We start from the raw sequence: 18,870 nt of genomic DNA on the forward strand, positions 1-18,870 counted from the left end.
CAAGGGTTTTGCCACCAAGTACTAAGTTATGTTTTGCAAAGGACTCAAATACTTATTTCACTCATTAACATGTAAATCAATTTATAACTTTTTTGAAATGAGTTTTTCTGGATATTTTTGTTATTCTGTCTCACTGTTAAAATAAACCTACCATTAAAATTATAGACTGATCATTTCTTTGTCAGTGGGCAAATGTACAAAATCAGTAGTGGATCAAATATTTTTCCCCTCACTGCACACTTAAGGATTTTATGTCCCACAAGAAATAAGGCAACCAAAATCCATTTATTGTTTCATTATTACTTTTTCTGAAATATATTTAATATTGGAGGATAGGGAGGGAGTGAAATGGAAGAGAGATACCAATGTAATTTTAATATAAATAATTCTGCAATATGGGGTCCTTATTTCTTTCTGATCTTGATTATTTGCTTGTAGGTATTTTATTACATGATTACTGGTAGGTAACATCATCCATGCTGGACTAATGATGTTACCTAGTTGGGTAATGAAATGTCTGCAAGCAAACAACCAAGCTCAGGGAGCACCAAGGACTCCACAGAATTGTCCTTAGCTAAATCTTGGGATAATAGTGGATAGCACAGTAAGAATGCCAGCTCTTCATATGGCAGCTATGAAAAAGGAGTAGTTCATTTATGACTAATTGAAAAAAATAAAATATAATTAATGCATGTTCATAAATCAAGGACTATAAGAAACATTTTTATTATAAAAGGTAGACTAGATTATTTAGCTGGGAACAATATTGGGTACATGTTGGGCATTTCATAAAACAATTCATGACATGGAGAAAAGTGGACAGATTTTTTTTCTTCCCTTTCTCAAAATACAAAAAATATTTACTATGGCTGATTGAAAATAATTTTAAGGCAATCATTCAGGACAAACATACAGGATGTGCAGAATTATTAGGCAAGTTGTATTTTTGAGGATTAATTTTATTATTGAACAACAACCATGTTCTAAATGAACCCAAAAAACTCATTAATATCAAAGCTGAATATTTTTGGAAGTAGTTTTTAGTTTGTTTTTAGTTATAGCTATTTTAGGGGGATATCTGTGTGTGCAGGTGACTCTTACTGTGCATAATTATTAGGCAACTTAACAAAAAACAAATATATACCCATTTCAATTATTTATTTTTACCAGTGAAACCAATATAACATCTCAACATTCACAAATATACATTTCTGTCATTCAAAAACATAACAAAAACAAATCAGTGACCAATATAGCCACCTTTCTTTGCAAGGACACTCAAAAGCCTGCCATCCATGGATTCTGTCAGTGTTTTGATCTGTTCACCATCAACATTGCGTGCAGCAGCAACCACAGCCTCCCAGACACTGTTCAGAGAGGTGTACTGTTTTCCCTCCTTGTAAATCTCACATTTGATGATGGACCACAGGTTCTCAATGGGGTTCAGATCAGGTGAACAAGGAGGCCATGTCATTAGATTTCCTTCTTTTATACCCTTTCTTGCCAGCCACGCTGTGGAGTACTTGGACGCGTGTGATGGAGCATTGTCCTGCATGAAAATCATGTTTTTCTTGAAGGATGCAGACTTCTTCCTGTACCACTGCTTGAAGAAGGTGTCTTCCAGAAACTGGCAGTAGGACTGGGAGTTGAGCTTGACTCCATCCTCAACCCGAAAAGGCCCCACAAGCTCATCTTTGATGATACCAGCCCAAACCAGTACTCCACCTCCACCTTGCTGGCGTCTGAGTCGGACTGGAGCTCTCTGCCCTTTACCAATCCAGCCACGGGCCCATCCATCTGGCCCATCAAGACTCACTCTCATTTCATCAGTCCATAAAACCTTAGAAAAATCAGTCTTGAGATATTTCTTGGCCCAGTCTTGACGTTTCAGCTTGTGTGTCTTGTTCAGTGGTGGTCGTCTTTCAGCCTTTCTTACCTTGGCCATGTCTCTGAGTATTGCACACCTTGTGCTTTTGGGCACTCCAGTGATGTTGCAGCTCTGAAATATGGCCAAACTGGTGGCAAGTGGCATCTTGGCAGCTGCACGCTTGACTTTTCTCAGTTCATGGGCAGTTATTTTGCGCCTTGGTTTCTCCACACGCTTCTTGCGACCCTGTTGACTATTTTGAATGAAACGCTTGATTGTTCGATGGTCACGCTTCAGAAGCTTTGCAATTTTAAGAGTGCTGCATCCCTCTGCAAGATATCTCACTATTTTTGACTTTTCTGAGCCTGTCAAGTCCTTCTTTTGACCCATTTTGCCAAAGGAAAGGAAGTTGCCTAATAATTATGCACACCTGATACAGGGTGTTGATGTCATTAGACCACACCCCTTCTCATTACAGAGATGCACATCACCTAATATGCTTAATTGGTAGTAGGCTTTCGAGCCTATACAGCTTGGAGTAAGACAACATGCATAAAGAGGATGATGTGGTCAAAATACTCATTTGCCTAATAATTCTGCACTCCCTGTACAGAATTACATCATACAGGTTGAAATTAATTCATACTTGATGTGTTGGCCTCTAAATTGGATGGTTTTTAAAAAGGGATTAAGTAAATTCATTGAGATGTGAAGGGCTATAGATAATGAATTTGTTGCATCCAAGTTGTGAGGAGCATGCCACCAAGTACTATTCCAGAGGGAAAAATGTTGGAAGAAGGGCATGCCTGCCTCTTGCTTCCAAGCAACTTAGAAGCAGCTGCTTGACAACTATGAGAAACAAAATATTAGGTTGAGGAGGACCCTGGGCATATTCAGTAAAACCGACCTTATTGGACACACCATATTTTTTCTGGTTTAATATGATATTACTCAATTAACAGATAAAAGTTTCCAGTAGGTATACATTTCAATCTTAGAAACATTCCAAGATTCTCCTGTTTGTTGTCTTTATTGTCAGTCTGCTTGAGAGAATTGTACAGTATGTTTAAATCAAACCATTTTAACTTTGGATGGAAATCTAAGAAATAATTGCAAACTACTGATTTACCTGTTTATTTCTGTTAACCTGTGAATATGTTAGCCATAAAATGTTATTTGCTTTTTAAAATGATATGTTTATGTGTGTGTTTTTTAAAAATGTGTCAAATAGGTATTGTGCTAGATTACCAAGTGATCCATTTACTCATCTGGCTCCTAAGTGTAAAACTAGAGAGCTTCTTGATAACACATTTTATGCAACACTTTATCTACCTATCAATTCTCCTCTTCGAGCATCAATAGTCGTAAGTATTTTGTTTGTTTAGACAAGAGTTCCCCAACCTTTTGGGATTGGCAGCCTGGAGCAGGTGGAAGGGGGAAAGAAGGGGTGGTTTTGTGGGGCTGCAAATGCTCATTGAGACACTCATATGAGTGAGGCTGTGTGCACACACGTTCTGGCCAACCACTCAACGCCGCCTGGTGGCCAGTGGGTTGGGGACTCCTGGTTTAGACTAAGTAAATTTTGAGTGTAGAATGTTTTCCCTGTGGCATGGCTTGCAACTTAGTGCATAACTTATTATTATATGAAAGGTTTACTCTATGCTAGGTTGCTGGTCCATGGATTTTATATGACTACAATATTCACAGGTGTCTCAACTGGAAGTTGATCAATCAGATGTGATATAATTAAGGCCATTTGAGGCATTGAAATATATACTGTTGCAAAGAAAGAGGTTTAATTATTAAAGCTTGAGGTATATGGAGTTTCTCAGACACCTCTATAGACTCAGTCATTAAAGCTTGAATGACAAAGCACTGTGTGCAATAGTCATAACTCTAGGGCACAGGTCTGCAACCCGGGGCTCCGGAGCCGCATGTGGCTCTTTCAGCCATCTCCTGCGGCTCCCAGTCCTCTGCCATGTGCAGTCCAAAAAAAAAGTGGGACTAAAAAAGTTCAACCAATCAATTCAAATATGCAGGGTAGGTGCATATCTTGCCTTGGCTCCACTCTTCAGTCAAACCCTGTTGTGCGCATGTGCGCATGTACGTACATGTGCACACATTTTTTGCGGCTCCCAGTTTTTCCTTTTGTGAGGGAACCGGTTCCGAGTGGCTCTTTCACTGTTTCAGGTTGCTGACCCCTGCTCTAGGGCTAAGTCTTGATGATTTTTAATTAGCAATATGGAAGCGTCTTAGTGTAGAAAAAATAATTTATTTTCCTTTCATATTAAATATTCAGTCTAAATAGTGATGTGTTTTGACATTTCTAATAACCTGAAGTATAGGATATATTTGGAATATATAAATAACATCTGTTCTACGTAGAGCTGTATGGTTTTTAAAATGTTATTTTATGTTCTTAAACCTGTCCCTTGTACAACACTTACACATTTTTTATGCATGACAGTTCTTCGTTATTAGAGAGCCAGTATAGCATACTAGTTGAGGTGAATATCCAGGTATAAGTCTGCCCCAGCCACGCATGCTTATTGGGTGACTTTGAGCCTGTTAAGCTAACCTGTGCACAGGGTTGCTATGGAGTAGGGGAACTTGAACAAAGAAATGCTCTGTATTTCACCATGAACTCCAGAGGGAAAGATAGGGTATTAATCTAACAAATAATAACTAAAATATGAAATGAAAAAAACAAAGCAATAAATTTGATTATTAATTATTGATAGGAAATTTTAAAAGACTTCCTTCAAATTTTATTTCCAGGGTCCTCCAATGAGTTGTGCGAGATTAGCAGAAAGAGTTGTCGCTCTTATTTGTTGTGAAAAATTGCATAAAATTGGTAAGTATAACTTTTAGAAGCAATATTTATTTAATGAACATTTGATACTGTCTTGACATTTATTGTGATTTCTTTTAAATGGTACAAGGTCCTATAGAGGAAAAGAAATATCTGAAAATTTGTTTTTTGGTTGTTGTTTTTTTGAACCGGCAGTCTTAGTTTTTACCTCTGGTTTTTAAAGTCACTTTTATAGTTTTCTATTAACCATCATTTTCATATCCAACCTTTGCAGTTTGTATTTTTCTCTGGTGGAAATCCACGTATATAGTTATATCTAGTATCATGTATGCTGAATTACTTGAATTCTTAGCACTCTTTGGTCTTAGCATCTTGGTCCTGGCAGCTGATCGTAGCCAGTATCAAGAAGATTTAGTATTTACTGTACTGACAATATTGGCATTAAGCTTAATTCTGTATTTTCCATATAGATTCACTTTTGACTCCCACCAATTGTTTAACTGGCTATATGGCTATGTATCTCCTCATTTATTTATTAATTTTCCCATTATTTGCTTCTTTCTTTTCATCGTATACAATACAAAAATTGTATTAAATATGAGACTGATTTGTCTGCCAAGCCTGATATCATGGGCTGAGAGAGAGTGATTAGTTCAAAAGTCACCCTGCTAGCTTTCATGCCTAAGACAGGACTAGAATTCACCCCTGGTTTCTTAACCACTAAACCAAACTGGCTGTCAAAAAAAGACAGAAAGAGGGGGGGGGGAACACTTCCTTCTCTCCTTTCATCCCAGACGATATACAAATTGTACTGAGTTAAATACTTGAAATAAAGCCTGAAGGTAAACTTCGATGTACAATTCTTTTAAAAAGTTGTTGCTTTTTAAATGACTTCTGTTTCTTCCATCAAAATCACTTTGAAAGATTTCAATCCATTCTCAACCACTGTAATTGGTTGAGATTAAATGGGATTAAAATAAAATAAAAATAAATAATTCTCTGAGAGAACAATAGACTGCTTTGCTTCCAGAATGAAAAAAAAACTTCCCTAGATCCTTAAAACTTTCTCCTTTCCGTGGAATTTAGCAGGTCTTTTTTTAAAAAAAAATTTCCCTGAAACACTTGGTTAAAACATAATGCTGTGATGTCAAGTTCCTGCCCATTTCCCAATTGCCTTCTCCTCTTGCAACTTCTGTTTATGATAATGTTATTAAGATCTCATTGTGGAACTTAGTAATATCTAATTATTTGAGGGGCTCAGGTTTCTTACTAGAATGCTCAGTTTTGCACCCTGATCAGCATTCTCAAATATTAGAAAGGACATAATCCTATATATGCTTATAGGTGATAAGTTGTTCATTGAGTATTTTAGTGAGTTGTTTCAGAGTAAATATGAATAAAATAAATCTAAATTGACTGCTTTCAGACTCTTAACATTATATACTGAATTGTAAAGAATAATATCCCGTTTGATGTTGTAAGAATCTTGAAAAAGAACCTCAGTAATTTAAATTCGAGCAGTTTCCTTTAATTGCTGCTGCAGTAACTAATCCTCTCCATTTTAATGAAGAGATTATTATTTTTTATTCTTTTATGTGTACTTTGAAATTGTACCATGTTTGTGTAAAACAGGTGAGGAAATTTAGATCTTCAGTGATACAGTCCCTCATGATTTTATCATGCATTTTATAAAAGACTGGATAAAAGTTATGGATGAGCATTTTTTTGTAATTATGAAATTATTTGATTTATAATTTGTTCTTTATATTTTAGGTGAGCTGGATGATCACTTGATGCCTGTTGGAAAAGAAACAGTAAAATATGAGGAGGAACTTGATTTGCATGATGAAGAAGAAACCAGCGTTCCAGGAAGGCCAGGTTCTACAAAACGAAGGCAGTGCTACCCTAAAGCTGTTAGTATAGTTGTATGGTTTTGCTGTATGTATATGTTTAAGATTTTTCTGAGTTGAATAGAAGGGGTATACTGATTCTCTAGCATTTGTGCTCATCAGAGGATCTTGTAATAATGAAAAAAATATTTCTATTGACTGGGCATGTGCACTTCTGCATCACAGTAACGAGTAAAATAAGATTTCTTATATGTGATAAGTGAGACCAAAAGAAAATGTGTAAACAAGAAATTTGGATGCACAAAAAGATATGTTTTTCCATTTCACACCCACATGATTTTCATTTCATTATTTAATTTCTCATTTATACATAAATTACAGTGGAGACATAATAAAGTGTCTTTTAATTTTAATTTTTTTTAATTTTTTTCTAGCATGAGATGAAACATCTTTGGTGTCATGACTACTGATGAATATGAATACTGTGCTATTTTTTGTGTCTTTGGATGAAAAATAGGACACAGAATCAGTGTTTAATCATTCATTGCTATATACTGAAGTCCAATATTGCAGTCACATGATAGCTGCAGCTTTGGATATGATGTGGTTAAAGAGAAATTGTAGAATAGCAATTTGTATTTGAATAAATAGCACTTCTTAGTAGCAATTTAAATCAAATACATTTGTTTTAGGATTAGGAAAAAGCTTGGGAGGTCAGCTTCACAAGCCAAAAAGAAGAGACATCATATTTTAAGAGTTGCCAACTAGTGCTATCTGAACATCAGCTTTGAGTCGGAATTTTTGTTCCTTTGAATCTAGTCCCTAGTATGATAAACTGTTCAGGGGAAACATTCACATTTTATTCTAGGGGAATGAAAAGAACACAGTGTAATCCAAGAGAGACATAAAGTAAAGTAAATACGTTTTTTTGATTTTGAAGAGTTGCAATAAAATGGGGAAAGTCAGCTAATGACATTTCTTATTTGTAAAATCTCGCTGCCAAATTTGAAGCTACTGTTAATTAGGAGGCAGTAATACTGTAACATATTAGATTCTTGGTCTATCCAGAAATATGACAGCAACAATGTAGATTTCAAGCAAAAGGCCTTTCTTAGCCAGAACTGAAGAAACCAGGACTGAATCTGTCAATTACAAGAATTTTAATTAAAAGTTACCTTTTTGTCCAAAATAGCTTAAATAGAATCATTGCAAAGACTCACTAAATTACTGAATATTATTATTTTCTAGACTGGAGCTTCTTTTGCAAGGTCCTTGCTTCATTCCAATTGGCTCTTTAGTTTTATTTATTGCCTTTGTGGTAGAAACTGGTTTCAAATGGTTTCATGATGCAGAAACCATGCATCAACTTTTTAAGCTGCTAGTTATATAAATCAATAAATCACTGACAATTTGTAATTTAATCCTGCAGCGCATATATATATATATATATATATATATATATATATATATATATATATATATATATATATATATATATACATATACATACATACACACACACACACACAGACACACACACACACAAACATACTGCTCAAAAAAATAAAGGGAACACTTAAACACAATGTACTGTATTTAATAGAAGGATGTCTTATCTTGTGTTCCCTTTATTTTTTTGAGCAGTATATATATATGTGTGTGTGTGTGTGTGTGTACATATATGTGTATATGTTAAATGCTTGTTAACTATTTAGATTACCTTGCTAGGCCCCAAACATGGGACAAATCTTTATTTCCTGTTTCGGCCTAACCGAAGGCCATCCACAGGCAGTAGTCACAACAGTGACAGCTCATATTTGTGTAAATTTTAGATTGCTAACAAAGAATTAAAGGGAGACTGATATGCATTTCAAACTTATTTGTTTTCATCAGTCAGCCATACCCTTCTGAGATTCGAACCTGGGCTGATATGTATGTGTATGTATGTATATGTATGTGTGTATGTATATGTATGTGTGTATATGTGTGTGTCTGTACATATATGTGTATATATATATACATATATGTATGTATATATATGTGTGTGTATATATATGTATATGCATGTGTGTATGTGTGTGTGTGTATATATATACTGCTCAAAAAAATAAAGGGAACACAAGATGAGACATCCTACTATTAAATACAGTACATTGTGTTGTTTAAGTGTTCCCTTTATTTTTTTGAGCAGTGTGTTTGTGTGTATGTGTGTTTGTGTGTGTGTGTATAAAAGGTAAAGGTTCCCCCGCACATGTGTGCTAGTCGTTCCAACTCTAGGGGCTGGTGCTCATCTCTGTTTCAAAGCCAAAGAGCCAGCGCTTGTCCGAGGACGTCTCCGTGGTCATGTGGCCAGCATGACTAGACGCCAAAGGCGCACGGAACGCTGTTACCTTCCCACCATAGTGGTCCCTATTTTTCTACTTGCATTTTTACGTGCTTTCGAACTTCTAGGTTGGCAGAAGCTGGGACGAGTAACAGGCGCTCACTCTGTTACGCGGCACTCGGGATTCGACCCGCCAAACTGCCGACCTTCTGATCGACAAGCTCAGCGTCCTAACCCACTGAGCCACTGCGTCCCTTTCGTGTGTGTGTGTGTGTGTGTGTGTGTGTGTGTGTGTGTGTATTCGTAGATTTTCACGGGTATAGGTATGTAGGTCTTGGCGTATTTGGGTTTTTTCCCTTGTAGGATTGAGGGTGTTTTGGCGACGTTTCGACAAGGTCCCACTCGTCATCTTCAGGCTGGTGTCTTCGGTTTCGTTTCAAGCATGAAACCGAAGACACCAGCCTGAAGATGACGAGTGGGACCTCGTCGAAATGTCACCAAGACACCCTCAATCCTACACGGGAATATATATATATACACACACACACACACACACACATACATACATACACATGTCCGCAAAGATAATTTATTATCTTTTATAATTATTTATTTTAAACCTCCTTGTTTCTATGCATGGCTAAGGATAATTTTTATTTTAAAAAACATGCTTGTTACACTATTGTCTATAGATTCCAGAATGTTTGAGGGACAGTTATCCCAAACCTGATCAACCCTGTTACCTTTATGTAATTGGTATGGTCTTAACTACTCCTCTACCTGATGAGCTCAACTTTAGAAGACGAAAGCTATATCCTCCTGAAGATACTACAAGATGTTTTGGAATACTGACAGCCAAACCTATACCTCAGGTAATTAAATGCACACAAGTACATGCGTTTCTCTCTTTAAAAAATTTGCTTCTAGGTGTTCAAGCCAGTGTATTACAGTAGAACTCCATATTTATGGAACATTCTTACTTACCTTGTCAGAGTTACTTAATTAACTGTTTAAAAAGGACTGGTATTTATGTTTTTCAATGTTTGAAATACTGTAATAATAAAATGATCCAGATCAGTAGCTCAGCTGCTTGTTTCTTTTTCATCACTATTTTTGAGTGATGCCATTTATATGGGAATCTTGTGAAATAGAGAATACAGTTATACACATTTCCTCTTGTAAAAGAAGTTGCTCATAGGAAGAAAATGCTTTTATATTGTGACAGGCTTTCTAAATCATATGCTTTCTTATTTTTCTATAATTGATACATATTATTAAGCAACGCCTTCTATTGCAGAATGCATATACATAAATTAAACTAAATCCAGATTAATATTTTGAGCCACAAAATGTATGACAGCATTATGTTCTTTCTTATTCCTGCATATTTTCCAAAGCAAGCATATTTCTTAAGTATGGGTATAACTTTGGACACCGTTCAGAAACTACAGCTGATAAAAAAAATGGGGTGACAAGATTGGTGGCGAACATTCTCATTAAACTATAATAGGGTGTTCTCTTGCTGAGGAGGTTTATGTGACACCAGCATTTCTTTTATTTCAGCAATACTGAAATAATAGTAAAGGTAAAGGTTCCCCCGCACATGCGTGCTAGTCCTTTCCGATTCTAGGGGCCGGTGCTCATCTCCGTTTCAAATCCGAAGAGCCAGTGCTTCTCCGAGGACGTCTCCGTGGTCATGTGGCCGGCATGACTGGATGCCAAAGGCGCACGGAACTCTGTTACCTTCCCACCGTAGTGGTCCCTATTTTTCTACTTGCATTTTTACGTGTTTTTGAACTGCTAGGTTGGCAGAAGCTGGGATGAGTAACAGGCGCTCACTCTGTTACGCGGCACTCGGGATTCCACCCGCCAAACTGCCGACCTTCTGATCCACAAGCTCAGCATCCTAACCCACTGAGCCACTGCGTCCCTACTGAAATAATACTGAATACTGAAAAAGCAATACTTTTTTTAGCATGCTTTCAACCCTTAGTTTATTTGGGCACCTATGATTATAAAATTGATGGTTTCTTTGGTTTTTACATAGTTGTCTTTATATTCCCTCCCAGAATATTCTCCTTAATTCTGGTTTGCATCAACAAGTGTCTTTCTAAGATAGCATCTTATAAATAGTAACATTGCACAAGAAAAGCAACAATGTAAGGATAGTATTTAAGAAATTGTGATATATATTCTTACAAGAAAACTGTATAAAAACTCAAATGAACTTGTATTTGCATAAATATTTGAATTATAATATTAGCTCCTGTGTGGCTACCATTTGTAGTTTTTGGATGAATCTATTACATTTTTCTGATAGTTTTCTGTTTTAACCTGACATTAACGTGGGTTTCCTTGTGTGTTTGCAATCTAGAATTGAATGTCTAAAAAAATACACACACCTTTATGCTAGTTTGAATATTAGATGTAGATTGGTTATTAACAAGGGCCACAAATGCTTTCTTGTAACCATATTATATTTACTTTGGTTGGTTTGTTTGTTTATCTAGATTCCTCATTTTCCTGTATATACCCGCTCAGGAGAAGTGACTATATCTATTGAGTTAAAAAAATCAAGTTTCACTTTGTCGTTACAAATGCTTGAGTTAATCACACGACTTCACCAATATATATTCTCTCACATTCTTCGACTTGAAAAACCTGCACTAGAATTCAGACCCACTGATGCTGATTCAGCCTATTGTGTTCTACCTCTTAATGTTGGTGAGAAGAGTGCTGTTTTGTTTATTAATTAAAGTTACATACAGTTGATGGCGTGTTTAAGTGGCCATTTGTATGCACAAATTCTTCCCACGTGTACAGGAATTATTTAATATCCTTCACATTAACACCCTTCAACAAGCATTTTGCAGAAAATAAAACTGATTTGCAACACAGCCATAAAAATTTAACAAATAAAGGGGTTGTGTCTTTTAGTTATCAGATTTTGAATATTAGTTGTAAAAGCAGAAGTTTGAGAAGTACTATAGTATATAAACATTAGTCCTTAGAACAGTATTTCAGGTTGTCTTCTGTTCTTCTGAAATATTGATTACCACCAAAAGCCCTGTAATATTATGAAATTGATTTTGACAAAAGCTCTTGGGAGTTATCTACCATTTAAAAATATGTGTAAGAATCTGAAAATATTTTTTGTTTTGAAATTTAAATATTTTTTTTTTGCTTTTAAGTTGATGGCTCCAGCACTTTGGACATTGATTTTAAATTTATGGAAAATATTGAGAAATCGGAAGCTCGTACTGGCATTCCCAGTACACAATATACAAAAGAAACACCATTCATTTTTAAATTAGAGGATTATCAGGATGCAGTTATCATTCCAAGGTGAGTATTTTTTGAAAATTGAAACAAACATCTAGATATATTTAAAAGTAGTATTTTTTCAGTTTTTAACAGTTTAATGCAAACATTAGAATATCCTATAGTGATCAAGTCTGACTTAAAGGAGTTGGATTCTATATTTCTTGAAAAGATTAAATGTCAAAGTAGAAAAAAAGCTCTATCCCAAGTAATAGAGCATTAAAACACTTTTGTTGATCCTAATAGTGTGAAGAAGTGCCCATCAGGAGTGATATGTAAAATGTTTCAAACTAAACTAATTCATGCTTAAAATGGAAATACTGTATCTTGTTTCAAACTCAGAAGAGAGTTGTTTTAAGATGAGAACATTTCAAACTTGAGACAATTGAAAATAAAAATACTTTGGATACAGCTACCCATTAGGCTTCCTAATACAGGAAGTGGCATCACTAAAAGGGAAAAGAAATTTGATCACAGATAAATACAAAATATTCTTCAGTATTTTTGACACAGCAATGAGATTTTTTACAGCTGTGTTAATATAGATATGAAACTAATGGAAACAAATATAATAAAATGAAATATTTTAAGCATAACGTAAAAACTATGGAATTTATGAATTAAAAATGGAATAGTAATAAAATGTATTGTTTTACATTTACCTGCTTAAACATAGAATGCTTTTCCTTGGAAAATTTTCCTCCTCATTTCAGTAAAGATGCAATAGCCAAGTTCAAAATAAGCGTTCAGTTAATTTTGTTCTAAAGAATATATTTACCTATTGAAAGGAAGGGGATTTGTGATATCTGGAGTATCAGCATCTTGTGGAAAATCTTACTGGGATATGTAGCTCATTGATTTTGATCAGTAATTATTTTGAAAATAGAATTAAATTATATTTTAGACTGGTTTGTAGTTAAATCCAACATCTGGAAATGGTAGAAAATTTATTTGGCACAGTGTTTGATATTGGCATCTAAATATCTGTTTCTATCCAGGTATCGAAATTTTGACCAGCCTCATCGATTCTATGTTGCTGATGTGTACACAGATCTTACACCACTGAGCAAATTTCCTTCACCAGAATACGAAACATTTGCTGAATATTATAAAACAAAGTACAACCTTGACCTGACCAATCTCAACCAGCCATTGCTGGATGTGGACCACACTTCTTCAAGGTAAAGTCAGCCATCAGAATTTACATATTTTTTCATTGTGGTGATTTATAAACATATGGCATCAAGTTTCCATATGTATGGTGATTTTAGACACATTTATTTAGTTACATTTAGTTATTTAGTGCATTTAATGTTACTTTAAAAAAAAAAGAATGTGTTCAGGAGACAATGCTGGACCAATGCAGATTTTTCAGATCTGCTCTATAAGTGAAGAGAGAAAAAGAGACATTCCTTCACCAAAAGGGCTTTTATCTACATCATGGAACAATTATAGGTTGTTCTTAAACCTATCAGAGAAGATTAAAAACAGAAAGTTTATTGGGGAGGGGCTGTTCTCCCCTTCTTCATAGTTTCTAAACAGAAACATGTTTATACTGTCTTTTTTGGGGAGCACAATAAGCAGAAAATATTAAATTTAAATTAAATCTGGGTAAAATCAAAGGAGGCTGCAGTTAGGTTTCCCTACCTAAATAAGATGGTTCTTCTGTTTACTTTTTCTCATCTCAGAAAAACAAAGAATTAATCAATTATATGGCTAGATTTTTTTAGCTTATGATAAACATGAACAAATTTCAAAAGAAGCAAAAACGTCTATAAGGGACAAATCACATCCCTACTACTAAATCTTAAAACTTTTTTTTCTTATTTCCATCCTTCAAAATGGAATTTGAATTATTATAGTAAGCCTTTTAAAGATGCCTGTTCATTTTGTTCTAGACTTAATCTTTTGACGCCTCGGCATTTGAATCAGAAGGGGAAAGCTCTTCCATTAAGCAGTGCAGAGAAACGGAAAGCCAAGTGGGAAAGTCTGCAAAATAAGCAGGTAATTAGTATATTTTCTATTTTAAAGGGCTCAATAGCATCTTGCTACTCTAAAATTTGTAAGATTTTAAAATGAAGTTTTGTCTTGTTTTCTATTAAAGATCCTAGTTCCTGAACTCTGTGCTATACATCCTATTCCAGCATCACTGTGGAGAAAAGCAGTTTGTCTCCCTAGTATCCTTTATCGTCTTCACTGCCTTTTGACAGCCGAGGAACTCAGATCTCAAACAGCTATTGATGCTGGTGTAGGAGTTAAGTCACTTCCTATAGATTTCAGGTATTAAATATATTATAGTTTAACTATGTAGGAATACCAGTCTGGAGTTAGGCCAATTTAACATGTTTTCAAATAGTTTCTCAATGAATCCATAAATCCCTCATCAGGAGTTTGTGTTTTTCAGCTTATAAAAAAAAACTTTACATTTTACTAGTATATTTTCCAAGAACTAAAATGAAATCTAATGATTTACTTTCCCATGTTAAATTGGATGAAAAAATAGGTAACTTTTCAGAGTACTAACTTTTAAAATTATATCTATGGAGATTCTCAGTCATCCTTTGAGATTTTAAAATTATACTTAAATAAATGTTACAGAACAATGCTAGAATCATCCTTGTTTATTACTTTTTGAAATCAGTCCATTTTGTTCTCAGGTTTATAGTTGCTGCTAATATTATAGACAACATCCAGAATTCAGTGAATAGCAGGACTCCCATCTTTTAATTCTATCAAACAGTTGTTAATTGATTTGGATTTTATGAGGTCTAAAACCAGTTTGCAAAGCAATATAGTCCCATTGGAGAGGGATATATTGAAAATCAAGTATCAATTTAATTACATAATTTATTTTTCAGATACCCTAACCTGGACTTTGGATGGAAAAAATCTATTGACAGCAAATCGTTCATCTCTGCTCCTAATTCCTCTCTAGAAGAGAATGAAAACTATTGTAAGCACAGTGCAATTATAGTCCCTGAAAATGCTGCACATCAAGGTGCTATTAAAACCTCCTCCACAGATAAGCATGACCAAATGTCTGTGAACTACAGAGCATTGATAGAGTCACCTAGCAAACTCCAAAAGGATGTCTCAGTAGAACTGGCAACAACTAATGGTGTTTCTTACAATAAAAAACTTGCCAATGGCAATTGCGACGTACCTAACAGAGACGTTTGCCAAGAAAATCAGCTAAATTACTGCAGGCAAGAAATACCTGTACAATCAACTACCTCGTATCCTATTCAAAATTTATACAACAATGAGAACCAGCTCAAGTTCAGCAATGAATGTACTCTGAATAATAAATATCTTGATGGAAATGCTAACAGATCTACCTCAGATGATTGTCCCAAAATGGCAATGACCACCAGTGCTTCAGAAGGTTGCAAGCCTTCAGAAGAAAGCATGGATTCTGTTATAAGCTCTTCCGGTGGTTATTCCTCAAAAACCCTTGGTCCAAACCCTGGTCTCATTCTTCAGGCATTGACTCTTTCAAATGCTAGTGATGGATTTAATCTGGAACGGCTTGAAATGCTTGGTGATTCATTTTTAAAACATGCCATCACTACATACTTGTTTTGCACTTACCCTGATGCTCATGAGGGACGCCTGTCATATATGAGAAGCAAAAAAGTGAGTAGTGTGTCTTGTGATTTTCAACTCCGTGAGTTTGGGTTTGTGTACAAACCAGCAAATCCAGTGACATGTAACAGTGATAGTGTATGTACTACCAGCTGCCTTGTTCATTGACCACTGAAAGTTACAACAGTGCTGAAATAATCTAGACTTACAACCAGTCCTCGAACTTGTGACCATTACAGTATTCTTTGATTGCATGATTGTGATTCGGTTGCTTTGTTGCCAGCATGCATTGTGCTACTCACAACATCTTACTGTCATTGGATCGTCATTTGCGACCTTCACAGCTGCTTCTCGCAATTAGTGTCAATGGGCAAGCTGGCAGGAAATTGCAAGTCACAGTCACATGATGTTGCACTTAACAAACTTTAGTGATTTGTTTAATAACCACAGTAGGCATGGTATATAATTCTAGCACAATCATGTGACATTTCACTTAATGCCCACATCACTTAGTGATGGAGTTGCCAATTCCAACTGTGATCAGCATGTGAGGATTACCGATAATGACATTTGACTGTACTCTGTGCTGTATGTGCTTGCAGAAGTAATTTGAGGTAACTGAAGAGCAACGTTATTTACCTTTTCGTCACTTTAGAAACAATGGTATCGTATTTACAGATAGTCCTCACTTGATGACGATTAGTTCAGTGATCAAAGGTACAACAAAGCTATGGTGGTGCTAAATAAATGGTAGTTATAACTGGTCTGTGAAGTTACATCTGTTGCAGTGCCCCCATGGTCACATGATCAAAATTCGGATGCTTGGCAGCCTGCCAGTATGTACAGCTTCAGTGTGCAGTCCAATTCCTCCCACCCACCTATCTGCCCCCAATCTCTGCCCCTTAAATCACCCTGCAGTCTGCCACTCCTGCCACCCCAGTTGACACTTGTCCTCTTCTGCCTCCCACTCCTAATGAGGCACACACACAGACTCAGGGAGGTGTCACAGAGGTGTTGTGAGACATTAAAAGAGGCATGAAGCTTTGCAAGGCCATGTGAAGGCATTTCAAATGATTAGCACCTGTATCAGCCCCAGGTATGCCTCAGCAGGAAAAAGAAGATGATGGTGGTGAAGATCAGCAGGGTAGGCTGCAGTGGCAAGGTTGGCCAAAAGGGGCAGAGTTAGGAAGATCGGTGGGTGGGGGGAATTGAAGTAGAGGTGAGCATAGCAGGATGGCAGAGCCTCATATGCTGGAGGGAGCTTGCTGGACCCAGTTGGGGGGGAGGCAGCAGGACAAAGCTGGGAGTTTACACAGCAGGAGAAGCATGTGGTCCTTACCTAATGATGGTGTGGTTCTAACAACTGCAATTGAGACTACCAGAACTACTGTTGCTAAGTGGTGTGGTCATGTGATGTTTCATCTAACAATTGCTTCACTTAGCCACAGAAATTCCAGCCCTAATTAGGGCTCCTAAGTGAAGGCTACCTGTACTGAGCTTATCTGATGGATTTCAGCTGTGTTTCCAAAAGTTACAAATTTAATAGAGGCAGATTTCACTATCTACCCTGCAAATACATGTTTTGAATTTTTGAATATTTTGTTTATAATAAACTTTTTTCCCTTAAAGGTCAGCAATTGTAACCTGTATCGTCTTGGGAAAAAGAAAGGGCTTCCTAGTCGCATGGTAGTGTCTATATTTGATCCTCCTGTGAACTGGCTTCCTCCTGGTTACATAGTAAACCAAGACAAGAGTAATGCAGACAAGTGGGGAAAAGATGAAATGGTAAGTCTTTTGAAATATTACATGTCTCAGTTACAAATGTGTCATTGTGAGCGCAACTTTAATTTTTAACTTATTTTAATTTTAATTTATTCTACAGGGCCATTAATTTAATTTTTCTTTTAACTTCTGTTATTGTATGTTATTGTTAGCCGCCCTGAGTCCTTTGGGAGATAGGGCGGCATATAAATCCCAATAATAAATAAATAAGAAGGCCCTGACATAATCAGTCTTCCATAAAATATTGCCTGTTACTTTTTATTTCTCTTAAAACAGCCTCTGTAATGAAAGTAGGATGAAACATTATATTGGAAGACTTCTAAAAAAAATTATTAAATAATAAAATGGAAATAAGCAAAAAATACTTGTGGGGGAAAATTCTTTTGCCTTGTTTTGAAAAGATTTTTCCTCTCTCTACCTGTAAGCGTAAAGGGATGAATAATTCAGTATTAAAGGTGTGTAAAGTGCACCTATTTAGTTTTTAGTGAAAGTCATAATGTGGTTCTCCTTTTGAAGAGTTGAATCACACCCAAAATAGCAATTAAGAGCCTCCTCTTCTCAAAACCACTAATTTCTCTGTGACACTATATGAAAATGCAAATATTCTCTTCAGAAATAACTCAATTTGAATGCATATTAGTATTTTAAAATATTTCTTTTATGCAAGTATTATAATAATGTGTTAAAACCTTATTTACCTGAAAGAATATGAATCTTATTCTAAGATAAGGCTCCCATTTAGAAAAATCCTGTAAACAAGGCAGCACCTAAGTTCCTCATCTTTTAAACTTGCCAATTATAGCTGAAATCAATCCTGGAAATTTATCTCCTCCCTATCCACCCCATTTTATAGGTAAATTATGATAAGTAATGTTTAGTGAATGTATAATCTCAAAAAACATTATGAAAACATTATTTACATCCCCAGCTTTCAACTATTAGCCAAAGAGTTATTGGGGGCACAGAGATTTTTGTTTATTTCATTCTGTGTTAAATACAAACGTCCTTGAGGACATATTCTGTTTTTGGGGTTGTAAATGAATAGAAGTATATTTCAAAGAAATACTACAGGCTATAGAACAAAATAGTGTCCAATATTGCAGAGCTAGTTTAACATGGTACAATAGTCACACAATCAAATTTGCTTTCTCAGTGCCTGAAGAAAAAAAACACATAGGTCTGTCTGAACCATATGCAAATTAAAAGAACCTGAGCAGTTCATTTCAAATAGCTTAAATGTCTTTAGCATAATTTATTTTTTTATAACCATTATATTTAATTGTTCATCTATAATGTTTCAAATATATTTATGAGCAGATAACCTAAAGTA

General features: G+C 35.6%; 1 protein-coding gene and 1 long non-coding RNA gene across 6 annotated transcripts in view; one reads left to right on the top strand and one right to left on the bottom strand.

Annotated features, from left to right (window-relative positions):
- Positions 1-18,870, bottom strand: part of LOC310650755 — an 852,012-nt gene that overhangs the window by 94,001 nt on the left and 739,141 nt on the right. The gene's annotated exons all lie outside the window — the stretch shown is intronic.
- Positions 1-18,870, top strand: part of DICER1 (dicer 1, ribonuclease III) — a 62,979-nt gene that overhangs the window by 32,549 nt on the left and 11,560 nt on the right. For all 5 annotated transcript variants that reach the window (XM_083352124.1, XM_083352127.1, XM_083352125.1 and 2 more), the window contains 11 exons: positions 3,099-3,231; positions 4,646-4,721; positions 6,453-6,592; positions 9,545-9,724; positions 11,363-11,576; positions 12,044-12,197; positions 13,172-13,354; positions 14,072-14,177; positions 14,278-14,453; positions 15,032-15,809; positions 17,388-17,543. In XM_083352124.1, the coding sequence (XP_083208250.1) occupies positions 3,099-3,231; positions 4,646-4,721; positions 6,453-6,592; positions 9,545-9,724; positions 11,363-11,576; positions 12,044-12,197; positions 13,172-13,354; positions 14,072-14,177; positions 14,278-14,453; positions 15,032-15,809; positions 17,388-17,543 (2,296 nt within the window). The remainder of the gene's footprint in view (positions 1-3,098; positions 3,232-4,645; positions 4,722-6,452; positions 6,593-9,544; positions 9,725-11,362; positions 11,577-12,043; positions 12,198-13,171; positions 13,355-14,071; positions 14,178-14,277; positions 14,454-15,031; positions 15,810-17,387; positions 17,544-18,870) is intronic.

Source organism: Vipera ursinii, assembly GCF_947247035.1.
Source record: "Vipera ursinii genome assembly, chromosome: 1".
Taxonomy (NCBI): Eukaryota; Metazoa; Chordata; class Lepidosauria; order Squamata; family Viperidae; genus Vipera; species Vipera ursinii.